General features: G+C 34.7%; 1 protein-coding gene across 1 annotated transcript; it reads right to left on the reverse strand.

The window, feature by feature from the left end:
* Positions 1-6796: 6796 nt before the first annotated feature.
* LOC126980056 (uncharacterized) lies at positions 6797-23804 on the reverse strand. Its single transcript, XM_050829677.1, has 3 exons — positions 23522-23804; positions 9023-9138; positions 6797-6976 (listed from the first exon to the last, which is right to left on the reverse strand). Exons 1-3 carry the CDS (start codon positions 23802-23804, stop codon positions 6797-6799), a joined length of 579 nt encoding a protein of 192 aa, XP_050685634.1.
* Positions 23805-24163: the final 359 nt, after the last annotated feature.

The following is a 24163-nucleotide window of genomic DNA, read 5'->3' on the forward strand; positions in this document are numbered from 1 at the left end:
GAGATTTTCACGGGTCCGTACATCCAGACATCCATACATTCATTCAACTTTCGTATATATAATATGAGTAGATATTTCTTTGGAAAGTCAGAAGGTAGGGCTGAGATTTTCACAGGGTTGTAAGATTAAGTTTAGTATGTATCGATGTACCTATATATTATGTCTGACCTAAATGACCGCTGTTGTTCTCACTTTTTGCCTCAGGTGGAAATGATGTCCGTTACACACAATTGATTTAATATGAATGACGCTATGCGGGGCTATATATTTGTAATCTTTTACTTTCTCGCGGGAACCCGTCGCTTTTATGGGATTTTTAAATTTTATAATACTTACACATTGCTTTACCGGCAATATAAGGTATCAACTTGACAAATTTTACTAAGTTGCATAAGTTGTTGTGTACTAAGCTATATAAGAAACTATAGTACTATATAATTATCAAAATGGCAAATTTTATTAAATTATGTGCATAAGTTATTGTTTACTTAGCAATATAAGTAACTTTACTAATTAGTTATCTCACAGGAACTCTTTAATTTTCCGGGATGATAAGTATCTAAGGTGTTGACCGGAAATATAAGGTATGAACATGCCAAATTTTAGTAAATAATGTGCATAAGTTGTTGTGTACTACGCTATATAAGTAAGTAGAGGTTTTTAACTTTCCCACGGGAACTCTTAAATTTTTCGGGATGAACCGCATCTAATATGTTGACCGGCAATATAAGGTATCAACACGCCAAATTTTATTAAATTATGTGCATAAGTTGTTGTGTACTACGCTATATAAGTAAGTAGAGGTTTTTAACTTTCCCACGGGAACTCTTAAATTTTTCGGGATGAAACGCATCTAATATGTTGACCGGTAATATAAGGTATCAACACGCCAAATTTTATTAAATTATCTGCATACGTTGTTGTGTACTACGCTATTTAAGTAAGTAGAGGTTTTTAACTGTCCCACGGGAACTCTTTAATTTTACCGGATGAAAAATATCTAAGATGTTGACCGGGGATGTAAGGTATCATCATACAAATTTAAATTAAATCTGTCCTATAGTTTCAGAAATTAGCCCGTAAAAACAGACAAACAGACAGAGAAATAAGAAATTCGAAAAAAATCGGGATTTGTTCTATTTTTCTTCTTACATCCCCTTGACTCGCTTTTGATAATTTTTTTACTGTGTACAGAAATTTGATCTCTACAGATTTATTATAAGTATAGATGCTATGCCTGTTTACATAAAAATCGTTTATATCCCTTGATAATAAATTACGCGTTAAATAGTGGCCCCGTTGAGTTTCTTATAATATGTTCTTCTCACGAGCTTAACTTTTTGTGAACATATCGTAAGCTCAGTTATTTAAAAGAAATATTTGTAGTGACGATTCAAAAGAGCTAAGTTTAAGCGTAATTGAATAAAGTTGATTTTGAAAATAGGGTTTGCCGAAAGTAGATTTTTTACATTATTCTCCGGGACTAGGCATGATCAGAGTGGCTATTAATGTCTTCTTGAATAAAGCTGTCCATAAAATATCTCGATTAAGATAATAATATAGCTAATGTAATCTACAAAATATAAATAACTATCGAACTAAGTTATTAATGTTGTAAATAATTTTGAATGACGTGCCATGACAGGCACTCTGGAAATTGTAATAGCATTAAAATTAATGACAGGACAGTAGTTTTAGATAGAGTACCATTTTGTGTCTTATCTTTATATATATAATTCTTGTGTGCGTGTGTATGTCACTGAACTCCTCCTAGACGGCTGGACCGATTTTATTGAAACTTTCTGTGTGTCTTCAGGTGGATTCGAGAATGGTTTAGATTCACAATTGAACTACCTCCAAAACGGCTAGACCGATTTTGATGATATTTTTGTGTGTTCCAGTGTATTTGAGATTGGTGTGTGTCTTCAGGTGGATTCGAGAATGGTTTAGATTCCCAATTAAACTACCTCCTAAATGGCTGGACCGATTTTGATGACTTTTTGTTTGTTTCAGTGAATTTGAGATTGGTTTAGATTCTCAATTACGTCCATATAATATAATTCTCCTGCTCATGTGTATGTTAGTGAACTCCTCCTAACGGCTGGACAGATTTTTCAAATTTAAGACGTGTGTACAGGACAACGTCTGTTGGGTCCACTAGTAATTTTATAAATCGCTTCAGCTCCGTCTCTGTACCACAGTTTTTTCGGACAATTTACGAGTTTTGTGGTTCAGTTGAGTTTATTTGATTTCCTATTGTTTTGTTTTACCTTTGCTGTTGTAAGTAGTGTTATGTACGCGATGTTCAATAAGATAATGTACATTTATCAATACTTATTTTTCTTTGAAATTGCTTGTTGAGAAATTACGTAAAATTTTCAGCTTTAACTTTTTTAGGATTCCGTAGCTAAATGGCAAAATTTCCGCAACAACTTTTATCCGAAACTATAAGAACTATACCGTTGAAACTTGGAAATAAGATGTATTCTATGAACCTTATTAAATTTTGGGGTTCCCCATATTAAGAACTTAAGACAATTTTTTTTTCAAAATATGTTTAGGTTTCTAATATATTTTTTTCTAAACTGCATAGTTTGCGCGAGAGACACTTCCAAAGTGGTAATGTGTGTTCCCCCCCCTGTAATTTCAAAAATAAGAGAATGTAAAAAATAAAACAATATATGATATGTATATTACCATGCAAACTTCCACCGAAAATTGGTTTGAACGAGATCTAGTAAGTAGTTTCTTTTTAATACGTCATAAATCGTAAACCGCAATTTACCTTTCATTCAATCTACTCAAATAAAAATAAAAAAATCATTATTTACTTGCTACGCTACTACGGAACCCTTCATGGGCGAATCCGACTCGCACTTGGCCGTTTTTTTATGAATGAGAAGGACAAAAGAGTTCGTTCCGTTACACTCATATATACAGGCGATGCGAACGATAATTTATAAGTATAATTACTCGTAGTCAAGTAGTAAGTCCTCATTAACATTCATATCCGCTACTTTCAGTGTAAAATATGTGTCAAAAATGACAGTTGAAATCGCACATGACGTTACTCACAGATAAATTGGAGCAAGACTGATTAAACAATATCATAATTAAACTAAACAAATCTAAAAGACAATGGATGCACAATCAGCACTACGTCGGGGTACGGGGTGGCAACGTATGCAGGTTTAGCCGTGTTGGGCCTGCGTAACTACCGATATTCTTTTTTTTATGGAAAAGATGGACAAACGAGCGTACGGGTCACCTGGTTTGTGAAGTGATCACCACCACCCACAATCTCTTGCAACACCAGACGAATCGCAGGAGCGTTGCCGGCCTTTAAGGAAGGTGTACGCGCTTTTTTTGAAGGTATCCATGTCGTATCGTCCCGGAAACACCGCACAATGAAGCTCATTCCACAGCTTTGTAGTAAGTGGAAGAAAGCTCCAAAAGGATTTCCCTGCAGGCCATTTATCAGAAATTGGATTTTTAGTCTTTTTGAGATAATTTCAAATATGCCCAAGTAAAGTTCTATTGGAAAGGTTATTGAACTTCATTAATGCTTTCTTTACTTTTTTTATGTAAAAGGAGGATAAACGAGTACGTGTACGGGTCTGTTAAGTGATCACCGCCGCCCACATTCTCTTGCAACACCAGAGGAATCACAGCGTTGCCGGCCTTTAAGGAAGGCATACGCGCTTTTTTGAAGGTACCCATGTCATATCGTCCCAGAAACACCGCACAGAGAAGCTCATTTCACAGCTTTGTTGTACGTGGGATAAAGTTCCTTGAAAACCGCACTGTGGAGTACCGCCACATATCCAGATGGTGGGGATGATATCATAATTTGTGGCGTGTCGTGCGAAGGTGGAATTCGGCGGCAGGAATCAGGTCAAACAGCTCTTTTTTTGGCATTTTTTACGAAGTTTAAGATGTGAAATTTATCATTTTGGTACGGATGTTTAAAAACATACCACCAAAAAATATATAGCATGAATCAAATTTTATATGCACGATAGCGGCCTCTCTGAGTTAGCTGAAGGTTAGCTGTAAAAACAGGTTGCGTGAGTTGATACACCGTTCCGTAATGTTTGAAGTGCGTGACAAAACCTTATCTGTCATTTCAGGTATGAACAAAAACAACAGCGTACAGTAAATTAATCTTTTTAATAAATAATAAATAATTATACTTAATAAATTATCTAATTAGCTTAGGGTTTTAATATTTTGCAATAATCTGGCAGTTTCTTTTATAAATATTTATTGAATCAATTCGACACGTCTTTCACCTCTACACGATGCATCCAAGCATCCAGCAATAAGGGACGAGACGAGCAGTACCTACGTTCAGCTGATGGTTATTGATGCGCCCTGGCCATAACATTGCAGTGACGCTCAGGATTCTTAAAATGCCCAAAAATCTGGTCGGCTCTACAATTGCGCTCGTCACCTCAAGACATAAGATGTTATCTCTCATTTGCCCAGTAATTTCACTGGCTACAGTGCCCTTCAGGCCGAAACACAGTATTGTATACACATAACTGCTTCACGACAGAAATAGGCGCCGTTGTGGTACCCATAATCTAGCTGGCATCCTGTGCAAAGGAGCCTCGCACTTTTATGACAAGGACAAACATGCTATTAATGTTTTATTCACAGGATATTTTACGCAACTTTACATCTCCTGATCGTCTATTCAACCTCCACATCTCCGAATCAGAAAAATAATATGGAAGGCCCAGGACCATGGTTGTCATAGGGGGCGAGTTAAACCCCAAGAGGATACTCAGTGGACCAGAGTTGGAGATGGCCTTTTCGACTATTCTCACTCGGGACTCCCGTCATATTCTGTGGGGGGTACAGTACCGCTTATCGCTGAGATACCTTCCTGTGATTCCTTCGATCGTATGTCCTATCTTATAAAAAATTGTGACAGCCTCCCCTGGGTTCGAGTCTTTTCGGATCTGCCGGCAGTGGTAGACCAGTATGAGTTGGTCAACTAAACTCATTTCTTGGCAGGAATTTAGCATTCTCCGTGATGTTTTGACTCACCGTTTGAGCGTCAAATAGAGGTAGAGTGGTATGTGGCTGAGATGGTTTAAAAAAGTAGATTGACTGAAGAAATATACAGAGAAAATGTGGAAGAAAAGTTGGATTTAGGCGTACAGTCCTTGATTATATATCATTGGGGATGTTATGAAAAAGGACCAGCACAGTAGTACCAAGTAAGAAAGAGCTTGCGTGATAAACGCGAGCGGAAGATGTATAAGAGATAGCGAAAATTTGTTCAAGGCGATCGTAGGCATTATCTTTATATCTTTGTTGGAAAATTCGCTTCTGTACTTCAATGTACATACAAATGATATTATATATTCGGGTTGATTGTAGCGTCTATTATTTAGTGGAAGGTACGGGCCGTAACGACAATTATGTTGTCGATACAGTTTCAAATAAATACATCGACGACCATCAACCCTATTTTTTGTTTATCCTTCTAAACTATAATGCTGATTAAATGTTCATCACTTTATTATTCTTTTTTATGTTATTGAAGTTATACTTCTTTAGGCGCGTTATGAAAAAATTATGAGGGTGAAATTTTAAGATGCGCGCGCATCACAGTAACACAAGTAACGTAAAGTTGGTTCCTAAAATTTTCTAACGTTTGCCACATTCGTTATTTTTTTTTTTGGTTTCTTCATCCATTATTAGGACAGGCAAAGGGTTCAATCCCATACAGCCTTATTATTTATTTAATAATTAATTGTCAAAGCCATCTTTGAAAGTTTTATACAATATTGTTCTTTCTACAAACTTTTTTTTCTTTGTTACGCCAAAGAAGTTTATCTTCTTGCGTGCATACAGAAGTACAAACACACTTTTAAATAATGTGTACATATTTTAGTTACGCCAAAAAAGTTTTTTTACATATATGAGATATTAAGATAAATAAGAATAATATTAAGGTATTTTAGAAGGTTGGAAATGTTTTTTGTATCAACCAGGCACCATCTTCGAAGAAAATTATTCCTAACGCTGAAGACATTGTACCTACATCTATAATCACGTTATCTTAACCTAACAAAAGGTTACGTAAACGTGCAATCTAATATATTTTTTATGGAAGAGTCTGACAAACGGGCATACGGGTATACCTGATGGTATGTGATCTTATAAAGAGTCGAATAAATGTACTTAAGAATTCGAAAACCGAAATCTCTTTGGTACTTGGCGGGTGAGGATCGAAACGGAGGCTCCGTGTTATGTCAACGGTCCAGCCTATTGCGTCACTGACACTTCTAAATTACGATTCGTCTTCACTGACCTATACTACAAACCACTGGACTAGCGGCTGTCAAAGTGCTTTAGTGCCTGTTTGATATTCGCCATTTTGGCGCTGTTGGCCATAACGAGAGTCTGCGGTACTAAAACTAGTGATGACGACGATAGATGGTGGAAACTAATTACAAAAAAATGTGTACTATATTACGTTGATTCCTGAAGTATAAATAACACAGAAAACGAACGAAATTAATTCAAAATGCTAAAATACTTCAGAGTACTATTCTCTGGCAGCCATTTTGTACTTTACGTCAAAATTAGTTCTCTGGATGCTCGCGAGTGGCGCTTCAAATAGGCACAATAATTTGCTGTCGAGAAAATGGAACAGATTGTCCAGTGGTATTTATTTATACAGGTCAGTGTTCTTCTTCTATTAATAAATTATTGCAAAATAATAATAGCAACTTTAAATAATTCATAAATCGTCGAGGTGACTATTATTGATAATTCTCTACAGTCGATATTCAGTCCATCCTTGATAAGGTAGCGGCGTGTGTAGATCTCTCTTTCGTCTGTGGTGACCGTGGCCGGCGTAGATGACTTGATGGTCATCGTGGTCGTCGTGTGACGTCAGCTTCTTGATACCAACTATAGCTGACAGCATTAGGGCTAACGCCGAAACTGCCAGAGCCTGGAATTAAACAAGAAAATACACAAATTGAATTTGTAACCCTATTTTGTGAACGATGTGAGACTCGTTACCGTGACCTCTCGGGTTCTGTCCGATCGCACAATCAATTTTCTAATATGCAAATATTGGGGTTGAGCAGGTTATCAACTGTAAAGTAGATCCTGTAGATGAAGCCACAACCTGAGAGTTGAATAAAGATAATTTATAAAAGTATATAATAAAGTTATTCCAGAACTATTTTATAAATTAAAATTGAAAATCGCAAACTGAGCACTAATCTTCTTATTTTTCGAACAGCAAAAAGGTTACAGACTACAGAACAGTACACAGATTAATATAAATATTTTAGAACACAGATGACGTAATAAAGATGGCACATGGAGAACAGTGTTGCAATTAATTAATTTGAACAAACAAGATATACCCTTTCAAATTCAAATTCAAATATTTTTATTCAAAATAGGATTTCAAATCACTTATTGAACGTCAAAAACTACCACCCATTCAAAAGAGACTGCCTCAGACCTGAGAAGAATGGGCGCAAGAAACTCAGCGGGCTTTTTTTTAATATAAAATATGGATTACAATGTGATATCGTACAATAAACATTTATAATTAAAGAGCCTGAGGGTGTTCGCTTTATTCCCAGTCCGTGGTGTCATTAAGAAAATCGTTTATGCTATAATAATCTTTCCCACACAAACGTTTTTTAACAATTCTTTTAAATTTTGTAACACATTTGTTGTGTACATTTTCTGGGATCATATAGTAGAAGCGTATACATCGCCCAACAAAAGACTTACTAATTCGACCCAACCGAGTAGTAGGCATAACTAGTTTATGTTTTTTAGAATACGGCATACAATCTTGATGATAATTCAATGAATAAGAACAGAAACAAAAGGAATCTGTGACCCTACCACGTTTTATTTTCCAGATCCATGAACATTGACCAAATGACAAATTACAATTTAGCAAAAGCCGTATTTCCTTGAAAGAAGCCATAAAATTCGTTTAATTTATTTAGATAGGGGACGCTCGTAAAGCCTTGCAGTGGATTGACTTTATTTTTCTATCTCTGATTAAAAATTATATTTTTTTAAGCGAAGCCTTTTAATAACTGACTCAAAACCATCTCCAAACATTAAGACACTAGTTATGATAAAAATAATTCTCATTTACTTTACGAAACTAAAAAACATAAGATATTAGAGTGCACTTAAATGTTTAAATATTGAATTAAATGACAAATAATTAATAAAAATCCTTCTGACTCAAGAAGAAGCTAGAAGAAAGTGTCACGTTATGTTGGTATTTTAACTACAATGGCCGTTAACTTACCGTACCGTTACTTATGTAAGTTACACAGTAAGTCCTTCAACGTAAATGAATCTTTAAAAAGCTTCAAGGGAGCTTTACGGTACATACTTTATGTACGATATCAAATAAAATTTCAAAAACAAAATTATATGAACGATGCGAGACTCGAAACCACGACCCCTGGCGTTCCGTGCCGGTGCTCCAACCAACTGAGCTAAGCGTTCGAGTGATGTATCGTCATAAAATCTTGTATGCTTTGTTTAACTTTCAGGTTGTGGCCCTGACATCTTAAATTTTATTTGTGTACTTACTTAAAAACATAACAAATTGTTTAGCATAATAAACATAACAAGAGCGACATCTCAAGTCTATTTCCTAATATGCAAATATTGGGGTTGAGCAGGTTATCAACTGTAAAATAGATCCTGTAAAATAGATACAAGATTTTATGACGATACGTCACTCGAACGGTTTGCTCAGGGGTTAGAGCACCGGCATGGAACGCCGGAGGTCATCGGTTCGAGTCCCGCATCGTTCATAAAATTTTATTTGTGTATTAATCCTAGAAGTGAGGGTTATCACTTTAAAAAAAAACATAACAAATTGTTTAGGATATCAAGTCAATTTGGAAACACCAAGAAATTTGAATTTCATTTAAAACCTAGTTTTATACAGTCACAGTAGCTGTTGTCCTGTGTGACTGTTAATGCAGGAAACTTATATTACCTTCATTGTGAGTAAGCCCAATCCACCAATACCAGCTGCTCCAATGGTCTTCGCAAACATCAGCCCCAACAGAGCCAAGGACCCGGTACCACCATCGCCCTTACCACGACCTGTAGCTAAAAATTACAATATTGGTAAGACCTCATACGAAAACCAGAATATAATTAATGCTATAAAAATAATATCGCATTGCTATAGAGAATATTATTTAGTTCAGCGCGAATGGCACTTTTCAGTCCCCCTGCAACGTCCTCTGAAAAGGTCACGAAATTTCGGGTTAACTAAAATAATCTAATGTAAAAACACAGTTTACATACGCATTTTTATACTTTAAAAAGTATTTTATTTAAGGTTAATTTTAATTTCATTAAAATCATACTACAATTATTGTATTCAGTTTCAAATATTTTATTCAAATCTTTAGAAGTGAAGAAATATCAAATAGCATGTATAGATCCATTACTTTTATACAGACTGAAGTAGTTTTAAGAGAATTTAGAAAGTTTTTCACGCCTGATGTAATGACAACGGTGATTCCTAGATTTTCGTATCTTTGTGCTGCAGAAGAGAGCTATTCGCGTTATTTATTACCTAGGTCTGAAAGAAAGATTGAGAGCAAATTTTAAAGAAATAAACATGTTATCTGTTGCCTCTCAATATGTTCTTGATAATGTTATGTATGTACATAGGTGTATTTAAGAATAATGTGCACATAAGTGAATTTGCTAGAAACTGTCATAACCATAATGTTAACACCTGAACAAACATAAACTTATGCCGAAAGAATTGTTAAAAAACGTTTGTGTGGTGAAGGTTACTATAAGATAAATGAATTTCGTAATAATTCCACAGATTGGGAATGGAGTGACCGCCTCCATGCTATTACAAATTATATAAAAAACCAAACCTTAAACAATAACTTTCCTGTTTGAGTTTTTTTATTTTGGCCGAGTAGATTGTTCAAATACCTGTACGTGCAGCGTCCGATGGTTAGGCCGTACCAAGTCCGATCATGTGCTTAGCACTTTTTGCTACAACGTGAATCACTTGCGCGACTAAGAGCCAACACTAATTGGGGAATACCACGAAGCATAGTAGTGAAACCATCCATAACTAAATTGGAGTTTGTCGTGGGCACTCGCGAGCGCTAATGTGGAGACAGCTTTATATTAGTGTGTTTTTTTTATGGAATAGGAGGACAAACGAGCGTACGGGTCACCTGGTGTTAAGTGATCACCGCCGCCCACACTCTCTTGCAACTTGGGTACCAGAGGAATCACAAGAGCGTTACCGGCCTTTAAGGAAGGTATACGCGCTTTTCTTGAAGGTACCCATGTCGTATCGTCCCTGAAACACCGCACAAGGAAGCTCATTCCACAGCTTCGTAGTACGAGGAAGAAAGCTCCTTGAAGACCGCACTGTGGAGGACCGCCACACATCCAGATGGTGGGGATGATATCCTAATTTGTGGCGTGTCGTGCGAAGGTGAAGCGAATGTGGCTGTAGGGTTTTGCTCGCATAGACTTGACTAGAAGGAAAAAAGGTGAGAAAAGAGATACGTTATTGAAAACGGCTGTAAGTCGAGTTAGTAAGTTTTTTGAGGGGCGTTTTATATGCTTTTACAATAAGATCCCAAAAAATGTTCAAAACAAAGGTAGTACGAAATTCAAAGGAATTGTTAAAAAACTTTTATGTGGTGTTACTATAACATAAATAACTTTCTTAATGATACCACAGATTGGAAATGGAGCGACCGCCTCCAGGCTATTAAATAATAAATTTTATTGTACAATATTCCAATTTTACCATATTTTTATGAAAAAAAAAAGAAGCCCGCTGAGTTTCTTCTCAGGTCTAATATACATTTATAAAAAAAATAATTTTCTTATTGAATCTACCGCTACTTCGTAAAGTGTTGAGCTAATGAGAGGAAGTAGCAAGAAACTCATTGCCATTCTTTCAAGATTACATTTCCATCGATTTACAAATCATTTAAATTACAATATTATTATATTAAATGATGCAACAAACGAAAATCGACCACACGTTCGTTACCACTTCTGAGTATAAACCAGTGGGAGGCTCCTTTGAACAGGAAGCCGGCTAGATTATGGGTACCACAATGGCGCCTTTTTCTGCCGTGAAGTAGTAATGAAGGGCGCCGCAGCCAGTGAAATTACTGGGCAAATAAGACCTAACATCTTATGTCTCAAAGGGACGAGCGCAATTGTAGTGCCGCCAAATTTTGTTTTTTTCTAGAATCCTGGGCGGCACTGCATTATAATGGGTAGGGCGTATCAATTACCATGGAACTGAACGTGCTGCTCGTCTCGTCCCTTATTTTCATAAAAAAATATACGCTCCAGTGCACAAGTGGATACGGCAAGCGTTTCTTTGTTCCTATACTACCGTGTTCCCGTGGACATTGCAAGACAGCCGTCAAAAAACTGCCAATATCTACGTATCCCTAGAAAAAACACCACAAATAATTATTTATCGGATGTATTACTAATTGATCTTAGGTCTAAGAGCCAGACAATAAAGCATAACGCTTTTGAACACAAAATATATTAGTATTTATTCGGCTTTAGCTGGCGGCGGCCATTTTTGTTTAGCATACAACGGGAACATTATTTTGTGAATTTAAAAAAAAATTTTTTTTTGAAAGAAATCATAAGATCGTAATGTAACGTGCCCACTATAGCAAAAATATAACAAAGCGAACAATTGCAATATTTTTATTTTGACGCGTTTACCAAAATAGTCAACTCTGAAAGAGGCGGCGTCATTCACAGCACCAATCTATCATAAATCACCTTTTTTGTTAACAATAACCAAGATTGTCTAGCAACTCGTAACATAAACCGCTGATACCTCGACTATTATTAACGATAAAACACAACTGGATATTCAAATTCAAATATTTTTATTCAAAATAGGATTTAAAGTCACTTATTGAACGTCAAAAACTACCAACCATTCAAAAGAGACTGCCTCAGACCTGAGAAGAATGGGCGCAAGAAACTCAGCGGGCTTTTTTTTTAATATAAAATATGGATTACAATGTGATATCGTACAATAAACATTTATAATTAAAGAGCCTGAGGGTGTTCGCTTTATTCCCAGTCCGTGGTGTCATTAAGAAAATCGTTTATGCTATTAAAACCTTTCTCCACACAAACGTTTTTTAACAATTGTTTTAAATTTCGTAACACATTTGTTTTTAACATTTTCTGGGATCATATTGTAGAAGCATATACATCGCCCAACAAAAGACTTACTAACTCGACCCAACCGAGTAGTAGGCATAACAAGTTTATGTTTGTTCCTCTATATCCATAAAGGGTCTCAAGTGGACGGTGCCCGGTTTGGCGCGAAAACAGCTCAGCATGCAATAGGTTGCGGGGGCGCAGAACGTGAGCGTTTCAGAGGAAAAGTAAAAGATTCCCATGCCGGAAACAATATGATAAATTAGTCTTCATTAATTGGATATTTTGAAAATAATTACTATCATCAACACCTTTTAAGACAAAGGAAGTTAAATAATAATTGTTATTATTCGCATTATGTTTTATTACAGGAATAACAAATTTTATTGAGATCAATTAACGTGAACGAATTAATTTACCTTTTAATATATAAAATTCTCGTTATAATTTGGAATCCAGAGTAACGCCAAGAAATATAACAGATTCCATCGGTTTTATCACCTCTTTGTTTAACATAACACTTGCATTTACATCTAATATATAAAATTCTCGTGTCATGGTGTTAAACTTTGAACTCCTCCGAAACGGCTTGACCTATTCTCATGAAATTTTGAGTGCATATTGGGTAGGTCTGAGAATCGGACAGCATCTATTTTTCATCCCCCTAAATGTTAAGGATTTAACACGAATTTTTTTTTTAGTTTTTTTGACATTTTTTTAAATTTGTTGAGTCAGCATTAAAAAATACATACAACTTCAAATTTTCACCCATCTGCGATCAACAGTTACTTTTGTATCGCGATTTTAATATCGGCAATACAACGTTTGCTGGGTCAGCTAGTTATGTTATAAAGAAATAAATCTCATACACAAAATTCTCGTGTCCCGGTGTTTGTTACCAAACTACTCCGAAACGGCTAACCCGATTTGTATGAAATTTTGTGCGCATATCGGGTAGGTCTGAGAATCGGCCAACATCTATTTTATTTATTTGATTCTACCCCTAAATATATTTTTTATTTTTGTTTTATTATGAGTCAGCATTAAAAATATAATATATACAGTTAAATGCTGATATAATGAATGCGACAATATTGTATATAAATGTGAAAGTAAGTTTATTTGTTACGCTTTTACGCCTAAACCACCGAACCGATTTTCATGAAATTTAGTACACAGATATCCTGTCTATCTTGGAATTGGACATAGGCTACCTTTTATTACGAATAAAAGGCTTGGCAAGGTTGAAATAGGGGGTGGAAATTTTTATGAAAATTTGTCACTATGGAAGATAACACCATGAAAATTTGTATTTAGGCACTTGATAAGAAATAATTTATAAACATTTGTTCGAGAATTTTTTAAATTTAGACCTGTGGCTTTTAAAACTGTGTTAACCACAACAGTTTGTTGTGTTATTATTTGCAAAGTGAGTATATTAAAAAATAAAAATTGCTGCCTAACGTAAGTATTGCACCCGCACGCGGGTCGTCGGTAAAAGTCGCGGGTAAAAGCTAGTAATCTATATTGCTGTCGCAAAATAGGGGTTTTATTTATTTATGAATTTGGGGGAAAAACCTACCTCATGTGTTACGAGGTGATAAACTACCACATGATGATAATGAAACATGAGTACAACTGGCCTTGTAAGTAATTGTATAATAGCTCTTGTTGAAGGTAACCATATTGTATTGTTCCTCATTCGCCTCGCAGAGTTTGGTCACGCACAAAAAAATATTTTGTAGTCCTAGATTTTATGAAATTTTATTGAATTAGGGGTTGCGGAAATCCATAATTATACAAATGATTTAAGTTTTCTTTAGTGTTAATTCCGCCTATGTTTGTTTTTAAAACAATTCGACACGTGTTTCGCCTCTACAGGCACTGGACTGGCACAGACTAAATCTCAGTCTCATGCCAGATTTTGGCGAGACAACACGTCCTGAGGATGCCTCGTGTAGAAGCAAAACACGTGTCGAATTGTTTGAAAAACAAATATTGGCAGAATTAACACTAAAGACAACTTAAATCATTTGTACCTAGATTTTATTCCTATTTCGTCTCGAAAGTAATAATAATGAATAATTTATTATTTTATTCTTATTTCTATTATTTTCTTTTAGTCCCACTTATTGTTCTTTATTTGCCTCACTGTCCTGTCCCTTATTTTCATAAAAGAAAAGTTTCATTGAAAATGGGGTTTATTCACAAGAACCTGCAAACAATGGCCCTTTTCAACAAAATGAATTGTTTTCAAACAAAATGTTCCTCGACTAGCCATTTGTAATAAAATTAATTAAAAAAAATAAAGGCACTTGAAAATGAAACACTCCGAGAGAGAGTTTCATTTTTAACCGACTTCAATAAGGAGGAGGTTCTCAATTTCATCGGTATTTTTTTATGTATGTACACTGATTACACTGAGATTTATGATCCGATTTATATGATTCATTTCTACTTTGATGCAAAATGTTTGCCGTTTGGTCCCATAAAAATTTAACAAAGTTTGGCCTCGTAGTTTTAATTTTATGAACGTTTTTTATGAATATTTTTGCTTACGTGGATGATATAATTTATATTTCATACGGCTTTTTAGGGTTTTCAATTTGATTATTTTTTATTATAATCCGTGTCCCGATAAGTTGATCTTACTCGTCTACCTGTCATTCATAGCTAACAAACATTCTTCACGATATTTCAGTGTCTCACAAAAACGTGAAATAGAGTTTCGAACAGCATTTTTTCGGAGTCGATTCCTTTTTTTCCATTCCTGTTTCATGGGATATAATATATTCTTTAAAGCGCGGGGCAATTTTCGAAGGCCTATCCTTAGTTACTTTAAAAAAAAATTATATTAAAAGGCATAAAAGGCATTTATTTTCTCAAAATTGATTCCTTTAGAATTCTTTTTGATGTCATTTCTTATACTACTAGATACTACTACCGCTTCGGAAACAAATGGCGCTCTGAGAGAGAAGAAGCGGCGCAAGAAACTCTGCCAGCATTCTTTTTTTTGCGCTCTTTTCAATAAAAATATACAATATTGTACAGTCGCTATAAAATAATCACAATCTAGTCCCAGGCTGTCCGATCATTTAGATATTCAGCAGTGGAGTAATAGGATTTACGACAGAGCCATTTTTTTATAAAACATTTAAATTTATTTATAGATAATGCCTGAACAGTGGCTGGGACTTTATTGTAGAAGTGTATACATTTACCCTTAAAGCTATTATGTATCTTATGAAGCCTACTAGAATTAGTTACAAGCAATCCCTTATTTCTAGTGTTATAATAATGAAAATCACTATTAAGAGAAATAAGGTGACGATTTTTGTGAACATATATTAAATTTTCATAAATGTACTGACAATAAACAGTCATAATATTTTATTTCTTTAAATTTTTCTTTGAGAGACTGTCTATAACCAAGCTGATATATAGCATGAACAGCTCTCTTTTGCAGTGCAAACACTATATCAATGTCAGCAGCATGACCCCATAGTAATATACCGTACGTCATGATGCTGTGAAAATAACTAAAGTACACTAATCTAGCGGTCGCAACATTCGTGTACTCTCTAATCTTTCTAACTGCATATGCCGCAGAGCTGAGTCTATCTGCTAGATGGGTATTATGTGGACCCCACTGAAGCTTTTTATCTAACGTGATACCCAAGAAGACCGTAGTGTCCACAAGTTCCAATCTCTGGTCATTTATAAGTACGTTGGTTTGTACCTCCGCTGTGTTTGGTGTAATGAACCGTAAACACTTTGTTTTTTTACTGTTTAAGTGCAGATTATTCGTCTCAATCCAACGCACTATCTTTGAGAGTGCATTGCTTACCTCGTTATCAATATCCGCACGTCGCTTCACTTTAAAAATAAGTGAAGTATCATCAGGAAACAATACAATCTCATGGCTATCATCTACCACAAACGGTAGATCGTTAATATATATAAGAAACAAGAAAGGACCGAGAATAGAACCCTGTGGAACACCTATTCCTACAGGTTTACCCGAAGACCGTTTGCCATTAACATTGACTATCTGAACTCTTTCGCTTAAATATGATTTTAACAGATTAAGGGCTCTATTTTTCACTCCATAATGCTTTAGTTTTAGAAGTAAAGTTTCATGGTGGACGCAGTCAAATGCTTTTGACAAATCACAAAAAATGCCCAATGCATCCTGTGACTCTTCCCAGGCGTCAAAGATGTGCTCAATGAGTCTAGTACCCGCATTAATTGTTGATAAGCCCCTAGTGAAACCAAACTGATTTTTGTTCATTAATTTACAAAAATGCATTTGTAGCTGTTGAAGCAAAAGTTTTTCAAAAATTTTACTAAAAACAGGCAGCACTGAAATAGGTCTGAAATTAGCAGGGTCAAAAGAACTGCCCGATTTAAACAAAGGTATAACTTTGCTGTATTTCATGAGGTCAGGGAACACACCCTCATCTATGCATTCATTAAATATTATTACTAATTCAGGTGCTATAATGTCAAGTATGTATTTAACAATATTAGTCGAATGGCCCCATAGGTCTTTTGTATTTTTTAGGTTAATTAATTTGAAGATTTTTATTATATCGCTACCTGTAACATACTTAAATTTCAAATCAGTAGAAGATACTGGTACGTGTAATTTAAGCATATCATATGCTGCTTTTGGCGAAGAGTTAAGGTATTTGGTCGTGACAATCGGGATTTCGGAGAAGTATTTATCAAATTCATTTGCAATTTCTATTTCCGAATTTATAACGCGATTATTAATATTTAAACAGATAGAGGTGTTACGGCAATTCGATCTACCAGTTTCATTGTTAATTACACTCCAAGTCGCTTTTACTTTATTAATACTGTTTTTAATTTTATCTGCAATGAAACGTGTTTTCGCTTCATGACAAACTATTTTAAAGAGCTTGGAGTATTTTTTTACATATATTTTAAATTCTTCACTATTATTGTAATGTTTCTCATAATAAAGGTCATATAAGCGTTTACGACTTTTGTGGATACCCATTGTTGCCCAATCATTAAAACTATGTTTGTTGTTTACTGTCACCGTTACTGGAGTAAAAATCCTGTCAAATTCCTCACAGAAGGAATTGAAGACTAAGTTGTAGTGAAAATTAGCAGTTTTGCCACAGTGTAAAAATGGTATTGTATTTACCAAATTATTTCTAAACCTCTCAAGACGGCTATCCGTAACTGGTATAATCGTCACCTTTTTTGGTCTGACATTGTCCAATCTTGTATTTACTTTTATAAGTTGCCCACTGTGGTCGGACTGAAGATTATTAATTATGAGTTAACTAGTAATAGTAACATCTGTAAAAATATTATCTAAACAGGTTGCTGTTGTAGAAGTGATTCTAGTAGGTTCCCAAAATACATTGAACAAATTAAAACTTTGAAATAAATTTTTAAGGCTAGTACAATTGGCCGAAGGTTCAAGCAAGTTTATATTAAAATCTCCACACACTATAATTGACTTGCTAGTTTTGCTAAATTTTGATAGTACCTCCTCCATTCTATGTTGGAATTGTTCATATGATGCAGTGGGGGGGCGAATACACTTACAATAATAAATTGCTCTAGTTCTATATAAGCTATCTCAATTAGTTGTTCTATAGAGAGATTAACAATATCTCTTCTATTTTTACATTTTAATCTATTATTAATAATAATTAGGGAACCTCCATGTATTGCCCTACTTCTACAAAACGAACTGACTACTTTATGTTCTCTAAAACTAAACTGGAGCTGATGACTCTTACGCCAATGTTCTGTAATACATAATATATCTATATTACAGCAGCTCAAAAACAGTTCAATTTCTAATTCCTTACTTGAGATACCTTGTATATTCTGGTGAACAATATTTATGAGCTTTATATTATTATTATCTATAGCAGTAACATTTATATTTGGTGACTGTTGCCTATTTTGTATGATATTGCAAGAGTTGTCCTCCCTTGTCGAATAACTTAATTTAAATTAATTGAAGAAAAATCTTCATTGTTATATTTTTGTACATTAGTACTAATACATTCCCCAATAGGGGTTTGTATGTCGATTATTTTACAATTTTGCCCAATAGAGGCATGTTTATTAAATAATACTTCAGAGGAAGTAGTTTGTTGACTAAGACTATAAGCTACTAAAGTAGCCAGCTGTCGCTTAACTCTAAATGGTAGGTATAGGTTACCATTGGTTATTTTCAGTTTATAATTAATGAATTTATTTGTGTCAAATAAAATTAAATTTTCATTGTTGTGGAATGTCGCATTATACAAAGTTGTATTTAATTTAAATATTTTTCTATTTTGCTCCTGTGTCAAATCCGAGGAGTATGGGAATGTACACATCATCACTTTAGATTTTGTGTTATTGGAAATATTAATTAATTTTTCTATATTTTTAATTAGGTCCTTATTTCTAATATTATGAGAGTTATTACCAAACATTATACCTATGATCGTTTTTTCTTTGAGATTTATTTTTGGTATGGAATTTATGAGGTTATTGAAAGTTATATTGGGTTTACATATATTATATGATAATTAAAAGCAACGAAATCTAATAGTTTAGTGCCAAGCTAAATGTAATAGCAGGTACCTTTGAGCGGGATAGCTTCGTCTAGAACAAAACAACCCAAGCGGGCAGGCACCTACTAAAACCCTATCAATGGATTTTATTAATATTAAAGGTATGAGGTTTGCATAAGCGGTGTATGAATTGAATCTTTAAGTTATTTTATACTTTTCAGTTTTTGAAGTCGGTTTTTTTAAACGTAGTTTTTTTTTTTATTGTGTGATCGTCATTAACGTTTTATATTGTGATATCCTTTTGAAAAGGATGTGGCTGCAATAAATTTAAGTCAATAAAATATTCCCGCAGTGCAATTTCTTATGATTTTCGCTGTGGATTTAGGCCAATATTCCACCACGGTGGTGCAATATAGTGACTATTCCGAAACTGAACTGAAGTTTTACCGCTGCAGGTACTGCTGAAATATTCAATTAAAAAAAACTTTTTCAATAATAATATACTGGGATAAAGTAGAACACCCTGTTTGCACGCGGGCTGTCACACGGGACCGTTTATGCACTCCGAGAGCGCTCAATAGATATGGCGAACGCACGAAATCATAGTTTCCTAGCCTAATTAATTTATTACTCACTGATGTACGGGACCGTATAAATCCTTGTAATATTAAGAAAAAACTGAAATCAAACATTTTAAGTCATATATAATAAATATAGAGTTTCTTGCGACGCTTTAATTCTCTCAGAGGGCCATTTGTTTCCGAAGCGGTAGTAGTATCTAGTATATTAGATATGTCATTAAAAAGAATTCTAAAGGAATCAATTTTGAGACAGTAAATGCCTTTTATACACAATATTTTTAACTGACACTAGTGTTCTGAAATTAACGTACCAAGATTTAACTCTTTGTTAGCATATATTACAAACTCGTGTGGTTTTCTATAAGTATTTTCTTTTATAAACTTTTATGTAAATAAAGAAATAAAAAAACACTAGTCGCACCACCGACCGTAACCTACCAAACTAGACATCACATAGGCACCAGATTCATGACGGGTCCGAGCTGGTTGCGCTACCAAATTGGTGTCGCAGCCAAGCGGACGCCAGGTGAGTAACTCCCTATAGAGTTGTATATATTATATAAATTGGTTACGGTGACTGGTGGCGCCACCGTGGTGTCTCGGTGTAATATGGCCCTAAGTCAACATGAAAGTTGCCAGAGACTTCAGTTAGCATTTAGTGATGAAGCTTCGTCTCCTAGCTCCGTGTATTGCTCGTTCGTCGAATACAGACCTGGATATGATCATCATTCACCAATCACAATTACCCAAATTAAATTGAAATCACAATTTTTTTAATTCAGTAATATTTTTTCGAACATAAATCCCTACTAATATTATAAATGTGAATGCAAGTTTGTCTGTTACGCGTTCACGCTGGAGCTACTGAACCGTTTTGATGAAACTTAGTACAGACGAGAGCTTGGGAAAGGACATAGATTATTTTATGTCGGAAATAACTATACCAATACATACCTATACAAACGCTATAACTATACCAATTGTAGGTTTAGTTTGCCATAGCAATCTTCCTTAAGATAAATTTCATATAAAATGTTGGGAACGGGACCGAAAACGGGAACCGGAACTGGAATAGGACATGAGATTCGTATCTTATCGTAAAACTACAATTTCAAACTTTATTTAAAAAAAAAAACTTTATCTTCGCGCATGAAGTTGTGGGCAGTAGCTAGTTGTGTTCATAAAAAGATATATCGAGGGAAGGGTTAGGATGTTTATCAACTTGTATTTTATCTCCGAAGCGAGTCTCATGGGCGCATATTATAAATTGCTGTAATAGCCCTCCTTTGGAGCACAAAAATACCCAATATAACAAACCGTATAACATAATACTATGGAAGTTTGCAAAATAGACCTCATACCAATACCTAATACATAACAAATTTCTGACTTCACTCGGTTGTCGTTAAAAAGATCAGAAACTTGACTAAGGTCAAAACAGCTCGTTTAGGTCAATTTCCTAATATGCAAAAATTGGGGCTGAGCAGGCTATCAACTGTAGGTAAAGTAGATCCTGCAGCTGAAGCCACAACCTGAGAGTTGAACAAAGCATACAAGATTTACGAACCGTCACTCGTACGGTTGGCTCAGTTGGTAAGAGCGCTCGGACGGAACCCGAGAGGTCGCGGGTTTGAGTCCCGCATTGTTCATAAATTTTGGTTACAAATTTAATTTGTATCATTATTTTAGTTCAATAATTAAACTGCCTTTGAACATTGTTTAAAAATAACTATTATGCTATAAATATTGTCCTACATAATCATCTTAGAAAGCCTACCAATGATAACATATCGTGTAACATGAAGGTTGTTCCTCAAGGGTCCGGATTCCCAAAAGTATCTCTTTACTCGCATTAAAGGACCCTTCATATGATAAGATAAGGCTTCTGTTCATCTTACTTTAATGGTTCTCATTATACTTTAACTACATAATATACGTTTATAAGTATACGAATAGTATATAAGATAATTTATAATAGTTTATATACGAAAATTGAATAAAATTACCCGTGTATATAGGGAGGGAGTTTTTATTAATTCTATACAAGGATAGTGCCAATGCAGCGCTAAATCACGGCAAAAGAAGACAGAGAAGATACCGCAGGCGTAGTCGCAAAGTGCGGCAACTAATACTACGTACAAGTGGGCGTACTCGAGCCAGTCTCGAACAATGCGTGACGTTGACATGCCACATGTTCTTTTACACTTTACTAATAATTGAAACTAAAATGCCGGGTTGCGTGATAAAACTATGTAAAAATAAGAAATAAGAAAGACACTGGGCTTACATATCATCAGTAGGTATTTTGTATTTTATTAATTTCAATGTAAATAACACGAAGCGTATGTTACAAAATTTGAAGAATGCCATTGAGTGTCAAGATACCACGCACACAAGCATCTAATAGTTGCCGTAATAAAAAAGCTATTGTTCTTAGATAGTGCGGTATCTAGTTGGATCGCAGCGCGACCAATCCTTAATCTAAGATTAATATATTTATTTACAATATGAAGTGACAATAACGCAACACTTGGTAAAGGTAATGGAGCTGTATCAGTTTGTTAAGGGGCTTTGAGATGGGGAGAAGAACTAGTAAGAAACCCCATCCCCATCTGGATCGCCCATCTTTTAAATCATATAACAACTTAGACAGTTTAATATAAAATTTAATAAAAAAGAACCATGCATCATTATTGTCTGTATATATAAAAAAGAATTGCTGTTCTTTAGTCTCGTTAAAACTCGAGAATGGCAGGACCGATTTGGCTAATTTTGGTCTTGAATTATTTGTGGAAGTCCAGGGAAGGTTTAAAAGGTTTGAATAAACATGAAAATCCTCGTATTTAAATAAAACCAACAATTTTGATTTTCCTTTGACGTGTCCCCCGTCGTTCAGAAATCAAATAAAAATTATAGTTTAAAATGAATAACTTATTAGAATTTTTATATTTTTCTAACTTTCTAAGGAGGTAAAAAATAAACTTCCTTAAAACACGGGTAACACTTAAAAATAGAAGTCCTTTTGTTTGTTTTAAGTTTATTTTATGCAAAAGTTTAGGTCTTTTATTTATCGATTAAGGTAGTATGAAGTCTACCGGGACAACTAGTCCTCAATATAATCTACTTTACTATAGTAAGCCTTCTATGTCAAAGAAGCTTTAATTGTATATGCCTGGTATTTTATTGTAAAATTGAATATCAAGACCTATGAAGGACCCCTTAGCTCTAGATAACTTATTAGAAAGAAAGAAAAGTTCATCAAGCTACTGTTAAAAATAAGAAATACTATTACTTTTTATCTATATTGATAAAGTAAAAAATTTGCAATATATAGTTATAATTGTGTATAAATTACTTAATTATGATCTGACAAATCACACTCCCTCAGTCGACTTGAGCGAACAACAGTTACAGGGCGAGAGGGATAGCAGAGTCTCATTTAATACCCATAATAACGTGCAATAGTCTAGAGACATTTTCAATTATAGAATTAAAAACCTCTCTTTTTAGGGTTCCGTAGCCAAATGGCAAAAAACGGAATCCTTATAGATTCGTCATGTCTCTTTGTATGTCTGTCCATCCGTATGTCACAGCCACTTTTTCCGAAGCTTATAGCTTTTACTTTTAAAACGAACTTTACTGTTAAAACTTGGTAAGTAGATGTATTCTGTGAACTGCATTAACATTTTAACACAAATATAGGAAAAAAAAAACAACAATAAATTATGGGAGTTCCCCATATTTGGAACTGAAACTCAAAATTTGTTTTCATCAAACCCATACGTGATAGGTCTTCAAAAATTATATTGGGGCTTCTAATATCATTTTATTTCTTAACTGAATAGTTTTCGCGAGAGACACTTCTAAAGTGGTATGTGTGTGAAAAATGTGACCCCCTGTAACTTCTAAAATAAGAGAATGATAAAACTAAAAAAAATATGCGATGTACATTACCATGCAAACTTCCACTAAAAATTGTTTTGAACGAAATCTAGATACACTATTAGTAAAACATCGATCAAAGTTCCAACGAACTACAAGACCTTTTATATTATGTTACTTGCTGCTACGGAACCCTTCATGGGCGAGTCCGACTCGCCGATGAAGGGAGATTTAAAATATTATGTATTGTTATTGACAAATCTGTTGACTCACCAGCCTTTTCTTTATATGTTTCATCGACAGCTTTAAGCGACTCGGCGAAAACTTGACTCAATTTCTCCTTCTCAATCAAACTTGGCAATTTTACATGCAACTCATGCCCTTGAAGAAATCTCGCAATTTTGTAAAACGGCGAAGCGCCCAAAGACCGCCCTTCGTCCTCTATACTATTAGATACAGGCACTCCAACTAATTTTATTCCATCTGTCAAATCTATATCACCATCTAAATACGCAAGGGCACTCGATACGAAAGTTAGTATGACCAGTCGATACATTTTGCTAACAGTGTCGTTGAATGAGTAAATGAGATAGGGCGTCAATAATGCTTTTATAGTTCGCTTTCAAAAAAACGACTAAGTTGACGACGCAAAGAAAGTCTCGGTTATTCTAGGTGACGTCAATTTTACAGGCCGCTTGCTTTCGTAATAACTGTGCATGTTTACAACTGTTCTAAACAATTTGTAATGTTTTTAAATCGACTTATATCTTTAAACGAGCAATCTTGTAAAAAAAAGGCATTTATTTTCTCAAAATTGATTCCTATACAGTCATTTCTATCGCTGTAAAACAATCAAAATCTAGTCCCAGACTGTCCGATCACTTAGATATTCATTTTAGAGATTTACGACACAGC

Source organism: Leptidea sinapis, chromosome 4, assembly GCF_905404315.1.
Source record: "Leptidea sinapis chromosome 4, ilLepSina1.1, whole genome shotgun sequence".
In the NCBI taxonomy this organism is placed as follows: Eukaryota; Metazoa; Arthropoda; class Insecta; order Lepidoptera; family Pieridae; genus Leptidea; species Leptidea sinapis.

Coding starts and splice junctions, on each gene's coding strand:
- LOC126980056 (XM_050829677.1), bottom strand. CDS start 23,804: ATGTATCGACTGGTCATACTAACTTTCGTATCGAGTGCCCTTGCGTAT. Junction 9,139..23,521: donor AACATATAAAGAAAAGGCTG/GTGAGTCAACAG, acceptor TGTAATTTTTAG/CTACAGGTCGTGGTAAGGGC. Junction 6,977..9,022: donor TGGGCTTACTCACAATGAAG/GTAATATAAGTT, acceptor GTTTAATTCCAG/GCTCTGGCAGTTTCGGCGTT.